The sequence below is a fragment of the Meriones unguiculatus genome, chromosome 3 (assembly GCF_030254825.1).
Source record: "Meriones unguiculatus strain TT.TT164.6M chromosome 3, Bangor_MerUng_6.1, whole genome shotgun sequence".
Taxonomy (NCBI): Eukaryota; Metazoa; Chordata; class Mammalia; order Rodentia; family Muridae; genus Meriones; species Meriones unguiculatus.
This window is the reverse complement of record NC_083351.1, coordinates 30,214,149-30,229,745: the sequence shown is the minus strand read 5'-3', so window position 1 is coordinate 30,229,745 and position 15,597 is coordinate 30,214,149. Positions and strand designations below refer to the sequence as shown.

The 15,597-nt window shown below is 48.2% G+C and overlaps 1 protein-coding gene across 1 annotated transcript; it reads right to left on the bottom strand.

Moving 5' to 3' along the window:
• Positions 1–10,111: 10,111 nt before the first annotated feature.
• Positions 10,112–15,590, bottom strand: C3H1orf50 (chromosome 3 C1orf50 homolog). Its single transcript, XM_021635006.2, has 5 exons — positions 15,446–15,590; positions 15,214–15,329; positions 12,033–12,119; positions 11,070–11,201; positions 10,112–10,779 (listed from the first exon to the last, which is right to left on the bottom strand). Exons 1-5 carry the CDS (start codon positions 15,522–15,524, stop codon positions 10,594–10,596), a joined length of 600 nt encoding a protein of 199 aa, XP_021490681.1. The 5' UTR covers positions 15,525–15,590; the 3' UTR covers positions 10,112–10,593.
• Positions 15,591–15,597: the final 7 nt, after the last annotated feature.

Genomic DNA, 15,597 nt, shown 5'->3' with positions numbered 1-15,597 from the left:
CCAAGGCTACACAGAGAAACCCTGTCTCAAAAGAAACAAAACAAAAACATAAACCAAACGAACAAACAAACAAACAACGCTGCCACTAAGATGGGCAAGGCAGGGAGGGGCTGGACTTGGGTCAGGGACTAGAGTATCCCAAAGCATCCATGAAGGGCTTGCTCTTCCCATAGGCAGCCTTAGTCGCTAAAAGAATCAGTAGCTGTGTGACCAAATCCCTCAGGATGAACACCTAAGACAGGAAATAATGAAAGCCTGGGAAAGCTGGGAGGGAAATGAAGGGCTGGCTGCACCATCCCATACCTACACAGCCATCTCTCCTGCCCCAAGGCCAACCCCACATGGGACTGGATACTTCAGCTCCTGAGCCAGGAACCCGCTCGCCTGCCAGCCCACCTAGAAGAACAGCATCCCTGTGGCTCTGCCCCTCAGGGCAGATCAGCAGACACCCAGCAACTGAACATTGCCTCGTCTGTATGTTTTAACCATCTGCCACGCTGTCCTCCCTGCCCACAAAGCACTTGGACACCCGGGATTCCCACTGGCCCTGTGAGCTCAGTCAGCCAAGGGTTATCACCCCTGCTTCTACATCCCAAGTAAGGCAAACACAATGAAGAGGGGAGCCTCGGGAAGGGACGCTCTGGAGTTACAGGGTGAGACTCAGCTCTGCCTTGCATGTCCTTTCCTCTGTACTCGGCCATCTACCAACAAACAGGACGGGACGTTGCTCGGCCTCTATGCTTAGCTTAAGAGAATCCTTGTCGCCTTTGAAGAACGTGCAGCCAGTCTAGTGTCCAGAACAGTGCTTCTCAATCTGGGGGTCATGACCCCTTTGTGGTCGAATGACCCTTTCCCAGGGGTCGCATATCAGCTATCCTATATATCAGATATTTACACTGTAATTTATAATTACAGTAGCAATATTATAGTTATGAAGTAGCAAGGAAAATGGTTTTATGTTTGGGGTCAGCACACCATGAGGTACTAACTATTGAAGGGTTGCAGCAATAGGAAGGTTGAGAGCCACTGGTCTAGAGAAATGAGCCACGAGCATACATGGGGCCCCTTAATTTTACAGATGGGAAAGCAAGGCTTCCAAATGGGAAAGGACTTGTCTCAGGAAATGGTAGAGCCAGGACTTGAATGAAGTTTCCTCTTCCTCAGTTAAATACTATTTGAAAAAATAAAATGCACACACAGTTTCCGGGAGCAAAAGGATGCAGATGGGTATGAAAGGGCTATTGGAGTCCACAGGAATGGACAGCAATCTCCTCACTCCTGCAGCAGATGCTGGTTTAGGAACAATTCTGATGCTTGGTACTGCCAACACAGAGATCGCTGAACTGATCTTTCAAGGAAGAGTCAAGCAGAGGATGCAGGTCAGCATGGAAGAGACACCACGACCATGTGAGCACAGAGAGGCGCTGGCTTGCCTGGGGGAGGCCTTCAGAGGAAGGTTAGAGCTGCAGCTGGCTTTGTGCCCGGGCCCTGAAGAGGCAGATTTGGTCATATGCAGGCTTCCCCAATCCTTCAGTCTGGAGGCCGGCCCCACAGCCAGGTCTCCAGCTCCCACTCTCTGGCTCTGCTGAAACCCCTCTGGAGCCCTTCGTGGAGCCTGGATTGGTCCTCTCTGAGGAGCCTCTGACACCTGCAGAGCTCGGAAGTGCTCCTCTTGGAAGGCTTCTTGTGCTCACCGTGTAACACCTGGCACTCTTTACTGGCTTCGCCTACCTTGTCTTCTTTTCCTAGAGGGGACACAACTTGAATGCGGACTAGGGTCCCCTCTGCCAAGCATGAGGCCTGACAATAAAAAGCGCTCAATGTTAGTTCATACAGTACACCACTGAGGTTCTCTTGGGGCACTGACTCTAATGTACCCGGAATCTAGTCCTCCTCATTGAGGCCTCTGTAAAGCTATTTTTGATGAACCCCTTCAGTGCATCAGGCAACGGCCCAATCCTTAGCTTTTATTCATCCCATTCTTTCCGATGCCACCCTAGACCATGCTTTGCGTATTTGGTAGGCAGAACAAGACCCAAGTGCTACCCTCAGAATATACAGTCTGGATGGAATGGTCAGGAGCTTGAGGAAATGTGTGGTGTGTGTAACTGGGGCATGTTCTAGTTGCCCTGGGTATTCCGGGAAGCGAAATCCAAGTCTAGGGCAAGGGAGATTTTCACCCATGTGGTAACATTTGCCAGGGGCTCTAAGGATGGGGGCGGAGGGGGAGTTGCCAAAAAGAATTAAAAACAAGACACTGGGTGACTGGAGGTGAGGTCGGTGAGGCCCAAGCTGGGACCCTCTGCAAGGTGACAGGGGAGGGGGGGGAGTCAGCTCTCTGATGTGAACAAAATGGACTAGGGGAGAAATTGAGAAGCAGAAGTTGATGGTGAGTGTAAGAACCCACCCCGCGGAATGGCAGAGCTCCCGAGACTGCGAGACTGCGGAGGGTGCCCCCTCAAGGCAGCATGAGCACCCGTGAGGGTGAAGGTGTACTTTCCAACAGAGGTCCCCGTCGCTCACACTGATAACCCCTTCCCTGGAGGCCGGAGGCCATCTCTCGCAAGCCTCCCGCGCGGGTTGTCCAGGTAACCGGGTTAAACCCAATTCTGTCAGATGGCCTGGAGGTCCCTGACCCTCTTTCTTGCCAGCCCCCCCCCCCCCCCCCCGCTCCGTGTCAGCGGAAAATGCTTACCTGGAGATCAGACATTCCTAGATAGAGTTGGGCACCCCCACCCCACTCCGGCAGTCTTTTCTTCTGCCGTTTTAAGGGGGAGGGTCCAGTCCACGTGAGCGTGCATCTATGCGGGTCCAGCCTCTTAACTTGGCTCTTAGCTCACAATCCAGACAGGGGAGGGGCTGCAGAGCCTTTGGACAGAGGCTTCTCAATTTACAGCTCTTGCAGTGTGAGGGGAGGGGCGGGCCATGGAGGAGTCTCCCGGATGGGGGCTGTTTTCTCCATCTTGAACCTGGATAGAGCCATCATTCGCAATGGGCGCAGTGACTGGAGATGGGCTGTGACTAACTTAAAAGACTGTATAAAAGCAGGCTGGGATCCACATCGTGAAAAGCCCCTTGAGCGCCCGCTCCAAGCACGTTTGACCTTTCACAGGACTGCTTTTTTTGTACCTAAAGAGTGATGTAAACGTATAGTAACATTTCTCAGGGGGATGAGGACTTGTGGAATTGGGAACCAAAAACGAAGACCATGTTTTTAGGTCAAGTTCTTTCTGAAAGGTGGTTCTGGCAGTCACCTTACTGGAAGGAAGTATTAAGACCAAAGCTGTGTCGGTGAATGGAGAGAATCCCAGGGTGTGAGGGAGGCCCTGAGCAAGAGCAAAAGCTTTCCAGACAGGTTCTGAATGCACCAGTTGGTTGGATAGTGTGCTACAGAATTTTTTTTCCCCCAAAACAGGGTTTCTGTGTGTAGCCCTGGCTGTCCTAGAACTTGCTCTGTAGACCAGGCTGGCCTCAAATTCAAGATCCGTATGTCTCTGACCCAAGTGCTGGGATTAAAGGCATGGGCTGGACCACCACATGGGGCAGTAAACTTTTTTTTTTTTGGCTTGTTTCATTTTTGTTTTATAAGACACTGTCTCACACTGTAGACCAGGCTGACTTAAAACTGTGCGGCTAAGGCTAGCCTTGAACTCATGTGATCCTCCTGCCTTAGTCTCCCTCTTACTGAGGTTACAGGTCTGAGGCTCCCCAGGCTTAGAAAGTGCTGGATAATAGTCTAAGGTAGGACCTACCCTCATCTGTCCCACAGCCGAACCACACTGAGGCTAAATTGCAGCAGCAAGAGTATCCAGGGCCCAAAGAATATGCAATAGAAAGGTGAGGCTAAGAGGTCATGTGACAACACCATCAGCAAGGGAGAGGAGCCAGCATGAGCTCAGGGGCCATCTGGCAGACACTGGGCTGAGCAAGTTATCTCCCTGGGTCTTGGACTGGCCCTGCCTCTGTGTATCTATAGTCTTACTCTACTCAAGGATTAACTAGTTCATTTACTGTCAACTCCACCATGAAGTCATCAGTGGACCTGGGTTGGGGATCTGGCTTTATCTTAAGCACCTGCTCAATATGTTCAAAGGCCCTAGACTTAACCCCCAGCACCCAATATTAAAATAACTTACAGAGCTGAGACCTGAAAAGAATCTGACACTAAAGTCAGACCTGGTGTCTGAAAAACCAAAAGAACAGGTTGGGGCCAAGAGTGTGCTACAAGTGCAGCCAACGCCACGCCACGGCCCTCTACCGTCTCCGTGGAGGGTCACATGGAGCCTTGGGATGTTTTGACACAGGTGTTGGGATGACTGTTAGTGTTAAAGGATGCTCCTGACAGCCTATGGAGACACTCAAGGGTGGGGAAAAAATCAAGCAGGCACAACAGAGAGCTACCATCTTGGTTGGGCTAGAGACATAGGTAGTTTGGACCAGGAGGAAAGGGCGGAAATGATGCGAGGGGTCAGACATGGGGCTATATTTTGAAGGCAGAGCTGACTGGCATGGGGAGAATATGGAATAAAGAAATGGAATCAAAGATGGCTTGACTTTTTTGAAGTAAATAACAGTGTGAGAGAGATGATCTCAGGAATGCAGAGGAAGTGCCAGGTTTGAGAGGGCAAATTCAGAGTTATTTTAGATACATCAGGTTTATAATGATTTTGTCAAATAGAGATGTTAAGTACAGAAGCAGGACAAATGTGCATGAAGCTAAGCACAGATCAGAGCTGGAAATATGTAGGAGTTGGCAGCTTAAGGGCACTAAAGCCCTGGGAATGGGTTAGAGCATGCAGGGGGGAGAAAGTGCCAAGCACCCGGCCGAGCAGGTTTGGATTCAGAAAAGGTGAAGTAGGAGATGAGAACAGGACAAAGGCCTTCAAGTGGTGGGTGGCCCACTGAATCAAATCCACTTACAACTGCACAAGTCCAATATCTCCAGGCAGTTAGAGGCTCCTCCCTCCCAACCAGCTCCGGAAACAAACCTTACCTTCCGCTCACAAGCTTGCATGTGAGCTTTAAAGCCAGAGCCATGGGCTCAACTGCTTAGCATAACATCAGGAAGTTATTGCTCTGGCCTTGGCTAACCTCCTCTACACGCCAATCACTAAGGCAGCAGCTCCTGTTCTCATCTTGCTTTCATTTGATTCTGAAAACTGAGTGTGTGCACACATTCTCCAAGAGACTGTCCACTTTTTTTTTTTAAATAGGGTCTCTGTCTAGGGCCTGGAGCTCACCAACTAGGCTAGGCTGGCCAGTGAACTACACCCTGCCAATGCTGAGATTACAAGCATGTACCGCCACGCCCAGATTTGTTTTGTTTTTTGAAACAGGGCTTCTCTAGGTAGGCTTCGCTGTCCTAGATTCGCTTTGTAGACCAGGCTGGCCTCAAACTCACAGCAACCCACCTGCCTCTGCCTCCCTGAGTGCTGGGGTTACAGGCACCCAGCCCATGCCCAGATTTTTTAATGTGGATGCTGAGGATCAAACTCATAAACGGTCCTGTTTATACAGCAAGTATTTTACTGCCTATCTTTCCCAGCCAGCCACCCCCTTTATACTTTGAGCCAAAATCTCCCTTACTGTCACCCAAGCTGGTCTGAAACTAGCATCCAGACCCCTGCCTCAGCTCTTCAGGAGCTAGAGTACAGGTTTACACTAGAGACATGGAGCCCACTCTGGCCACACTCACTTCGTGTGTCACCTCTGTAGAGCTCTAGAAGTACCTGCTAAGACATGACTGAGGTAACGTGACTGCAGCTAACACAACCGAGGTAGATAGGACTGCAGTTACAGCTGGACTCAGAGCAAACACAGCTCTGTTTAAACCTGACCTCACCACTGCTATCTGGACAGCCACGGGCCACTCTGAACTGGAAATGCTCCCTCTCAGACCTCATGGGTGACAGGCCACATGAAGATTAAAATCAGATAAAGAGAATACTTGATTGAATAAAAATTCCCTAGACAGTATCATCTCTTCATTTATGACTAACACCATCCATGTTTGGGGACCAACTAATAAGACGGTAAGAAGACAAGCAAGGCCTCCTTTTAGAGCAAAGTCAGTCAGTGGTTTCACCCAGCGAGCCTATCAGAGCCAGCCAGGGAGATCCTTGAAGCAAATACAGATCACTAATTATGTTAGAGATAGAATTCTGTAACTGGGCCCCAGACCTTAGCACAACTGACTCCATGGAGGGACCATCTAGGCTGTAAGACTCAGCACGTAGACAGCAACAACTACCAAAACTGAAACAAAGGCCTAATCCTTCAAAGTTTATGTTTAGTTTAGTTTTGGATAAAATCTCTAAATGTACTAACCTTGCTTTTTGGCTTCTGTAAGTTCTGCTTCTGGCTAACCATTCCTGTATACTAAGTATGTCAACCTAGGACATGGTTTTTGTGTTTAAAAAGCTCACCCCAAGAAAGGCTCACTGCTCCACTAGGACCCCAAGCACCCTGTGTAGTTGCCAGCCAGTTAATAAAGACTTTCTGTTGGCCTATGTCCGAGCAGTCTCCTCTGGCGAACACCCCACAGTAATGACTTTTCTCCCATATTTTGTTGAGTGGGTCAACACACTGGAGCCAGAAATTCAAGAACTGCTTAAGATTTCCTCCTCTCACTCATCTCCTCACATTTCATTAGGTAACAGGGTAGCTTCAAAATGCTCCCCATCACCAGACTGGACGATCCTCATTATGAGCCACAGCACTGTTACACAGCCGTTACTGTTACCCAAAGGGGGAAAGGCGAGAACAAGAACAGGACTAGAGAGACAACTCAGCCCTTCAGAGTGCTTGCTGCTCTTGGAGAGAATAATCCCACGTCTCCAGCCTCTATGGCCACCTGCGTATGTGCATATACCAACCTCCAAGAAAACAAAGTGCTGGCCACTGACTTTTATGGGCACTAAATTCCAGAGATTAGCTCGATGTATGCCTTTAATCCTAGCACTCAGGGAGGCAGGTGATTGCTGAGTTTGAGGCCAGCCAGTCAAATGAGTCCAGGGCAGCCAAGGCTAACAACAGAACCCCAGTCTTGGAAAAATAAAAAAACAACTAAACAAACAAAACCCACAAAATTCCAGAGATAACAGCTCAGAGGAAGTCCATTGTACAACTGATACAATCTGGAACCTCATAGTCCAGTGCTGCTCGCTCCGGCCAGACCCTCATGTCTCTTGCTGGAGGAGGAGTGGAAGCTCCCCACAGCCTTCTCTCCGCCCAGGTCTGCTTCCTGAAGGCCAGTAGTACAGACCCCAGTTCTGCTCCCATCACCCCAGCCAGTGCTCACTCCAGCTGCTGTACTTCCACAGTGGCCAGGTTGCTATCAACACCCTTCATGTTATTTTTGTCAACTGCATTTCTTTTCCTCCATCACCGATCTCTTTAGCTGTTAGAATTTTCTAGGCAGAACAGTCTTACCATACTCCTTATAAAGACCAGGATTACTTTGCTTGATGAGGTTAAAAGCATATCCAATAAATCCCACCCCAAAAGAACCCTCCCTGAATCTCCCCCACTCCAAACAACTTTCTATACATGGAATAGAGCCTTCAAAATCTTCCTGTAGTCTACAATGTCCTTCCCATACCTCCACTAACCTGCTTCTTCCCCTAGCAGACTGTGTACTTCTTTGAAACAGGGCCCTCCAGCCAGTCAGTGGTGCCTCACACCTTCAATCCCAGCACTCAGGAGACAGGCAGGCGGATTTCAGTGAGCTCATGGCCAGCCTGGTCTAGAGGGTGAGTTCCAGGACAGACAGGATACAAAAGGAAACCCATTCTCAAAAAACAAACAAACAAAAAACAAATATAGATAGATAGATAGATAGATAGATAGATAGATAGATAGATAGATACTCCACCACCTCACTCACTCCCACCCCACCCCCCAAGAAAGAAACAGGGCCCTCTCCAACCCTGAGATTATCCTCTAGAACCTGGAAATGAAAAAGCACTTAGTGCCCATGAAACTGTCAGGACAGAAGGACAAGCGGCTGATGAGCAGAACTTGCTACATATATACTCACTGGGTCCTAATTCCTACTTCTGAGTTGTGTATCGAGAACCACTAGACATTATCAATCAATGGCCATTCCTCAGACAGGCAATCAGATTAACCAGGGAAAAGCACTGGCACTCCCTGGTGGCCAGTGCAGGAAGTACATCTTCAATAATGGGAAGTTTCTCTCCTCTGGGTCACTGTTGGGAAGGTCAAAAATGGGGGCAAGCTACATTTTCAGTGGCTCTGCAAGGGAATGAGGAAGGCAGAGCTGGCTGGGATATAGTCAGGTTATTTTGCCAAGGCTAAATGTCAAGTCCAGATCTGCGGCGTCAACACCAACCAATCACAACCACCTTTTGAGAATTCTTTTACCCCAAACTGGTTACTTTTTCTGTATCAAATGAACACTGCAGCTGACAGTTTGATCTAAGATCTGCTCAGGCACTGTGACCTCTGCCTTCTGGTGCTGTGTAATGCCTTCCCTTACATGTGGGTTGGCCTAGAGACTGGCTTCTAAACAGAATCCAGCAAAAGCGATGTCCTTGCTGCGGATGGACTGGGATTCTGCTGGTCAGCTCCCATCATTTCTCTCTGATGGAGACGGTTCCTGTGCTGCCAGGCTGAGGGGACGGCTGCCGTACGTATCATCAGCAGGTAGCCCAGCAATCTCCAAGGAACCAAAATTCTGCCATAGTCAAGTGAGCTTGGAAGCAGGTATTGGGGCCCTGGAAAATCAGGCCTAGCTAAAACCCTGACTGTAGCCTTGTGTCGTCACCAAAATCCCAAGGCTGAAGGCTTGTAAAAGCTGCAAAACCATGAATAGATGAGGGTTAACCCTCTGGCACTTTACCTCCTAACCAACACAGCACCGTTCTTAATCCATCATGGCCACCCAGGTCAGAACCTCCTGAAGACCCGGGCCTCGTTCTGCAATCGGGGTCACCTAAAGTCCCGGTCTGCCTTCAGCTCTGCAGCTTCCCGGTAAGGGGCTTCCTGCGGCAACTGAAGACCAAGCATCAGCATGTTTCTTGTTAGATCTCCGCGTCCTGTGACGGACATTTCTAGCTCACAAGGTGTACTGTTCAGAAGGAAGGCATGAATATCGGGACGTGGAGTATACCCAAACTTGGGCTTCTAGGCTCAAACACATATTCTACATGCTCTTTAGAACATATTACAGAAAACGAACAAAAAAAACCTGAATGTGCTATAAATTTAACTCAGATAAACAAACAGGAAATGAGGTCAAGTCCAAAAGAGCCCACTTAGTCACGAGTTTTAGCCAATAAAGGCCCTATTCAGTCCTTTCTGCTTGTCTACAGTACTAGAGATGGAATCAGACTCACACATGCTGTGTAAACACTCTCCCGCTGAGCTACAACCCCAGTCCCTGTTCAGTTCATGATTTATTCAGTAGCAATAAAAATGAGTTCCACTTGAGCTAACTTATTAGAAGCAATGGCTCGTGCCTATAAGCCCTCATGAGGGAGGCTGAGGCAAGGTTATCACATTACAGGCAGCCTATGCTCATCAGTTTCTGGCTAACCTGGGCTACAGCGGACAGGTCAGTCATTTTTCTTGTTTTGCGTTCCCTCCTGCCCTATTCTTTCACACCCCCTTTCTGAAAAGGTTTACTTTTAAAATGATGTTTCTGTCTATCTGCATGTGTGTATATGGCTCATGGAATTGGAAGAAAGTAAGCAATCTCCTGGAGATGGAGTTACAGGTGCTCGCGAGCTGCCTGACACGGGTGCTAGGAATGCACTCGGACCTTCCGGCAGAGCAGCGAGCACCCTGGACCGGTGACCTTCTCTCCAGCTCTTCCACACTGTATTAGAAATGGTATCTGATGGGTCCGTGCTGTGGTGGTGCCGAGCTCATGCTGTCCTAAAGGACGCTTCTGAGCGGACTCGGGGCAGCAGCAGCCTTCCATACCTCTTCTAGTTTTGAACTTCTGCAAGCTTTCAGGTGACTCCCCAAGCCTGGACTCCTGGCTGCTGCTTTTGTCTCCAGTCACTAGCTGGAGGGTGGAAGGGCAAACCAGGACAGTATCAGGGCTGAAAGTCTAGAGGTAACACTCTCACCCAGCCATGCCAAGTTTTTGTTTGTTTTTTTAATCCTCCTTAGGCAACGCCGGGGTTCCTGGGTCAACCTGAAATTGGCATGGCACCGCCTATGATACCACCTTGGTATGGCAACACCTTCAATACCAACCCAACACTAAAGACAGAAAAATGGTTCCTTTTGGAAAACCACCTACCAACTTGCTAGGAAGAAAGCTCCTCTTTCTCCAGTGTTCTGACTCACGAGAAGAACAGCTGGAGGTGAAGGAAAGCGCTAGCCAAGCCTTTGAAACTGGGCACCAGTGGACCCAAGAAGATCCCACAGGAGTTCTGTGATTCCTTACCACCCCACCTGACAGCAACAGCAGCTACATTCACCAAGGTCATCTTCCAAGTAGTTCATCATTCACCACAATACCCACAGTCCTCATGACCCACCCCCAGGAAGAGGATGCAGACAAGGAGGCAGTAGTGGCAGGCCTTTGTCATGAGGGCTGCTATGTCATCAGAGTCATACTCAGTGAGTCAGTCCCTGGAAGGCGGGCTCAATGCTTGGGGGCAAGGCCACAGGCTGGCTCAGCAGCTTGTCCATCAAGCTGATTTTAGCATCTTGCTTCTCAATGTCTTGATAGGGAGTCCATGACATGTCATGTTGCAGTTTGTAGGCACCAAGGAATTCATGCGGACAGCCTGCTCCCCATTCCTAGAGAGCAAATGAGCAAGTCCTCATCAGGGTGAGAAGTAAACAAGGTTCTTTTCCATCACTTCTTTTGTGCTATTCACCTCAGACTATTTAAACCATTATAGGAAGTTACATTACACATCAGAAATAATATCATTCAAGCACACACAACTTTTCATCATTCCAAGGCTCATATCACCTCATTTTCTAGGAAACCATTGGCCAGTCTACATGCTTACATTTTCATACAAACAGGCCCAGAATTTCTGAAAGGCTGGAGCTGCTTTAAGGTTAAGAATGAATGTGTTTACCTCTGGAGAAATGATGGAAAAGTACTGCTGGCCACTTTCCTGCTGGTATAGATAGTAAATGTTGCCAGGTTTTTTCACCATATTACAAGCTACGTGGTGCAAGTCAGCATCTCTTCGAGCATCTTCCAGCACCTGCCAGTCACACAGGTGTGAAAAATGATGAGTCAGAGGTCGTCAGGCCTCACCCACATCACTCTAACCAAAGCATGCACAAAGCCTGTGGTCTGGTTCCCCAGCAGCAACGACTCACTACTGGGGTCTGAACAGTTCTGAGATGTGAAGATTATACAAGCTGCTATGCTGGGAAAAGCTGTTAAGAGGGATAAGATTTTTAAATGAGTGGGGCGGGCTTGGGGAATTCTGAAGTCCCTCTCTTCGTGGGTCAAGTACATTTCCTTTTAAAAGAAACCCCTCCTCCCTTAAAAAGCCTTATCTTACTGACCTTTCTCCTGGCTAAGAAACAAAACCCACTTATGCTTAAGCTCTGTTATGGTTCAGAGGTCACTGGTCTCCTAAAGGATTCTAGGAGCTTGGCCACCAGTGCAGTGACATCAGAGTTTTAGTCAGGGTGCACTGTTGTGAAAGCCTGGGCTGACACCTGAATTTCTGGCTTCCCTCTCCTACACATGCTTGGCGTGTGTGGGACACACACGTGACCCAGACGGTTCTTCCCAGAGCTGAGCTGTACCAGCACCATGCCCTTCAACCTCTAAACCCGTGGGCAAATTAAACATTATAGGGTTAACCTGCCCCAGGTATTTCATCACAGCAACAAAACAAAATAAGCTAACAAAAACCTCTCGGGCATAGTCCTTGCATTTTATCCAAAATGTCTATATGTTCAGAATATATTAAAAACAAAGAAGGCACCATGATTACAAGCAAGTTCAGCCGGTCTTCCCAAGCAAAGGAGAAGGAAAGCTGGCCTAACCTGCACTGGCCTCGCACGAGCACCTTTCTCACCTTCCTAGCTTGTTCCTGCAAATGTTGGATTTGCTCTGCGATGACTGTCAGCTTGTTAGTAGCATTTGCTCGGATGAATTCATCAGCCTACAGAAGAGGAAAAATCCAAACTGTGGGGTGAAAAAGCAAGAGGCACCTGTGGTCTCACAGAGATGCAGCTCAAGGAATGATGCCAACAGCTCTGCTTCTACCTCAAGTGTTTATTCCACTCCATCACCACGTCAGTTCCCAGCCACCCAAAGGCCCAGCTCAGAAGCCCACCCTTGAATGACACCACACCCAGAAGTAAATGCTCCTTCATCTATCTGCACTACTCACTCTCATCTCTAACACACTGGACTTTGGTGTTTCCATACCCTCGTCTCCAGCCACCAAACATGAGTGCGCCCTCCCCTCCATCCAATGCATCATTCACTCTGCTCTCTGCATGACTAAATCCTCCCATTCTTTAGGCCCCTCGCTTGGTTTTGTTTTCCCATTTTGGGGCCCAGGCTGTTAATGGAACTCACTAACGAACCCAGGCTTAGCTCAAGCTTGCACTCTTCCTGCCTCCTCTTCCCAAGTACGAAGATTACTGATGTGTACCAACACATCCAACCCATTTGTTTTCTATGTTTGAGCATCTTTAAAATAAAGAATGAGTTTTACAAATGAAAATCAAGCCAGATATGGTGGCACATACCTTTAATCCCAGAACTCAGGAGGCAGAGGCAGGTGGAACTCTGTGAGTTACAAGCCAGCCTGGTCTACAGCCAGGGCTATATAGTGAGACTGTCTCAAAACAAACGAAAGAAAGAAAATAAAATCAAAAGATACTTGTGATGCGCTCTTAGCACCTGCTAGTGTAGGGCTCTGACCATCACCTCAATTGGATCACCTGTATCATACCTACCTAAAATTTCAATGCACACATAATACATTTTAAAAAAGGAAGGTGGTAACAGATCATGGAACCATGGTTCCTATAGCTCATAGTTTAAAGAAAAGCATTTTGTTTTTAGGACAAGAAAATCCATATGGCCAAAGATGACAGAACGCAGGTTCAGGACGACAGGAACCTTGTAATTATGCCCTTTCCTTTTCTTTTTAAAAAAAGGCACTTTACTTTTATGTACATGAGTGTTTACATACATGTATACATGTGCACTCTGTGCTTGCTTGGTGCCTGAGGCCAAAAGGTATCAGATCCAGAACTATAGCGGGTGTACGCCACGATGTGGGGGCGGGTACTAAACCCAGTCCTCTGCAAGAGCAGCAAGTGCCCACAAAGATGACTAGGCCGTCACTCTAATCCCTGCTCTTTCTAAAGGACACCATGCAGACCAGAGCCTAACTAAAAAGAAATGGAAGGGTGTGGATGGTTTTTTTGGTTTTAGTTTTATTTACTGTATGTGTATATGGATGTGTAGTATGTGTGTGCCTGGCATCTGAGAGAGAAGAGAACAGTGACTCCCCAGGAACTGGAGTTATGAATGGCTGTGAGACACCAGACGGGTTCTAGGAACCAAACCCGCATCCTCTGCAAGAACCAGTACTCTTAACCGCTCTGGGAGCCATCTCTCCAGTCCCAGAGGGTACTTATGATTACTAAGCACTGATCCTGAGCCCTACACTAGTATGTGTGTATGCATTATCATGTTCAAGCAATCTCCACAGGGGCCAGAAGAGGGCATCTGATCCCCCAGATGAAGTTACAAATGGCTGAGAGCAGAAATGTGGGTGCTGGTAATTGAACCTGGGTCCTCTCCAAAGCAGTCAGTGCTCTTAACCACTGAGCCCTCTCCTCACCTCTCAATCGGTTTTTAAAGTGCTTTTTCTTCAGCTTCTCAAAGATAGATTTTGGAGTCAAAAGAGTAATACATCCTTTTTATTTCACTAGATTGTGGTACAACAGACAAAAGCTGTGTTCTTCTTTCTTTGGTTGAGTCCATGACAGCCACTCAGAGAAACTCAAAGTGTTATCTGCCCAAGATTTTGCACCTGATTACTTCCCTCCAATACCAATCTGAGTAAACAGATACGTGATATTCACCTCTACTTTGCTCTTATCTCTCTAAAAAGGTAATGTTTTATTTAAAAGGGCTTTCCTAAACATTTGAATTTTTATTAGTTAAACAGCAGGCATATTTTTACATGAGAGATTTGGGCACTTTAATGTTCTTGATCAAAACAAGCTTTTGAACACACTCATTATCAAATAAGCTGGTTTATGCAAGAGGGAAGGGACACGGGAATCTTTTAAAGCAGCTAGGCTCCAATACTGAAAAGGACTCTACAGGGAAGGTCTTGCTGAGAGATGAGAAGGAACCTGGAGTTTCCCTTAGACCTAGGAGTTCTCCCACCTCTAACCTCTCATTTTATAGACCCTGAGCTCGAGAGAAGCAATTCGCCCAAAACTAATGTGCCCAAACCTCTATTGCCTTTTCCATCATTTTGCACACCTTATTTTACCTGTCACAGCAACCGATGTCTAAGCTCTAGACACAGGAATTCTGTAGCCACTGAAATTCACCAGGTGTGGCTGCCATCCATGTAATACCCAGCCAAAGGAGGCTGTATAGCCTGAGCTACACAGCAAGATGAAACTGTCTCCAGTTTTTTTATATGTGTGGGCTTTTTGGTTTGGTTTTGTTTTTTTAATAGGAATTTTACCCTGTGCCTTTTGCATGTTGTTTTTGGTGGTACTGAAAATCAAATTCAGGGTTGGGAAAGTGGTCTAATACTAACCTACACCCATTTCTTCAAAGTAAGGAGAAAACATACATTTAAATTCCAAAAGCTCATAGGCAACAGATAAAGACCTTATGGGAAGCAGAATAAAATAAGTGACCACTGAGGAATTTGGGATAGAAGTCTAGCATGGTGGCTCACGTAATCCCTGCACTCGGAGGTGGGGGTGGGGAAGACAAGTGGATCAGTGAGTTTGAGGCCAGCCTAGTGTGTACAGTGAGTTCCATGATATCCAAGACAGTGTAGGAAGAATCCTATCCGTCTCAGAAACAAACAACAGAAAACAAACAAACAAAAAAACCAACACGGAACTGGGGAGAGAGTGATCCTCTTCACGTGCGAAATGAGATGGTAACCTCACTGCAGAGTTCACAGGCTGTCCTGGGTGCAGATGAAATGAGAGGTCCAAGGCCAAAGACGCAGGGTGAAGTACAGGGATGGTATTCCTCACCTTCTGCACCTGCTCGGCGAGCGCCACGAGGTCTAAGGGGTCCCCAACCCGGTGGGTGTGGTAGGGGCTCACCAGAGTCAGGCCGCTGGGGGTCGGGGTGAGCTCCACCAGGGCTCCTGCGATACACACCCGGGAACACAGGCGTAAGTTGTAGCCCTCAGCCTCCCGCGAGGCAGCAGGAACGTAGTGCCCGCCTGCAACCTCTTTTCCCGGGTAACTCCGTCCCACCTACCTCGAGGACCCGCCGCCTCCTGAACCCCCAGATTTCCCGCGCCTTGTCCAGACCGGTTAGGAGCTGCGGGATCCGCCATAACACCACCCTAGCCCCACCGCCCGCAGAGGAGCTCTGGCCGAAGCGCAGGCGCACAACAGCTAGTGCGCGGA

Coding starts and splice junctions, on each gene's coding strand:
- C3H1orf50 (XM_021635006.2), bottom strand. CDS start 15,524: ATGGCGGATCCCGCAGCTCCTAACCGGTCTGGACAAGGCGCGGGAAAT. Junction 15,330..15,445: donor GGAGGCGGCGGGTCCTCGAG/GTAGGTGGGACG, acceptor TGTGTATCGCAG/GAGCCCTGGTGGAGCTCACC. Junction 10,780..11,069: donor TTTCCATCATTTCTCCAGAG/GTAAACACATTC, acceptor TTTGCTCTCTAG/GAATGGGGAGCAGGCTGTCC.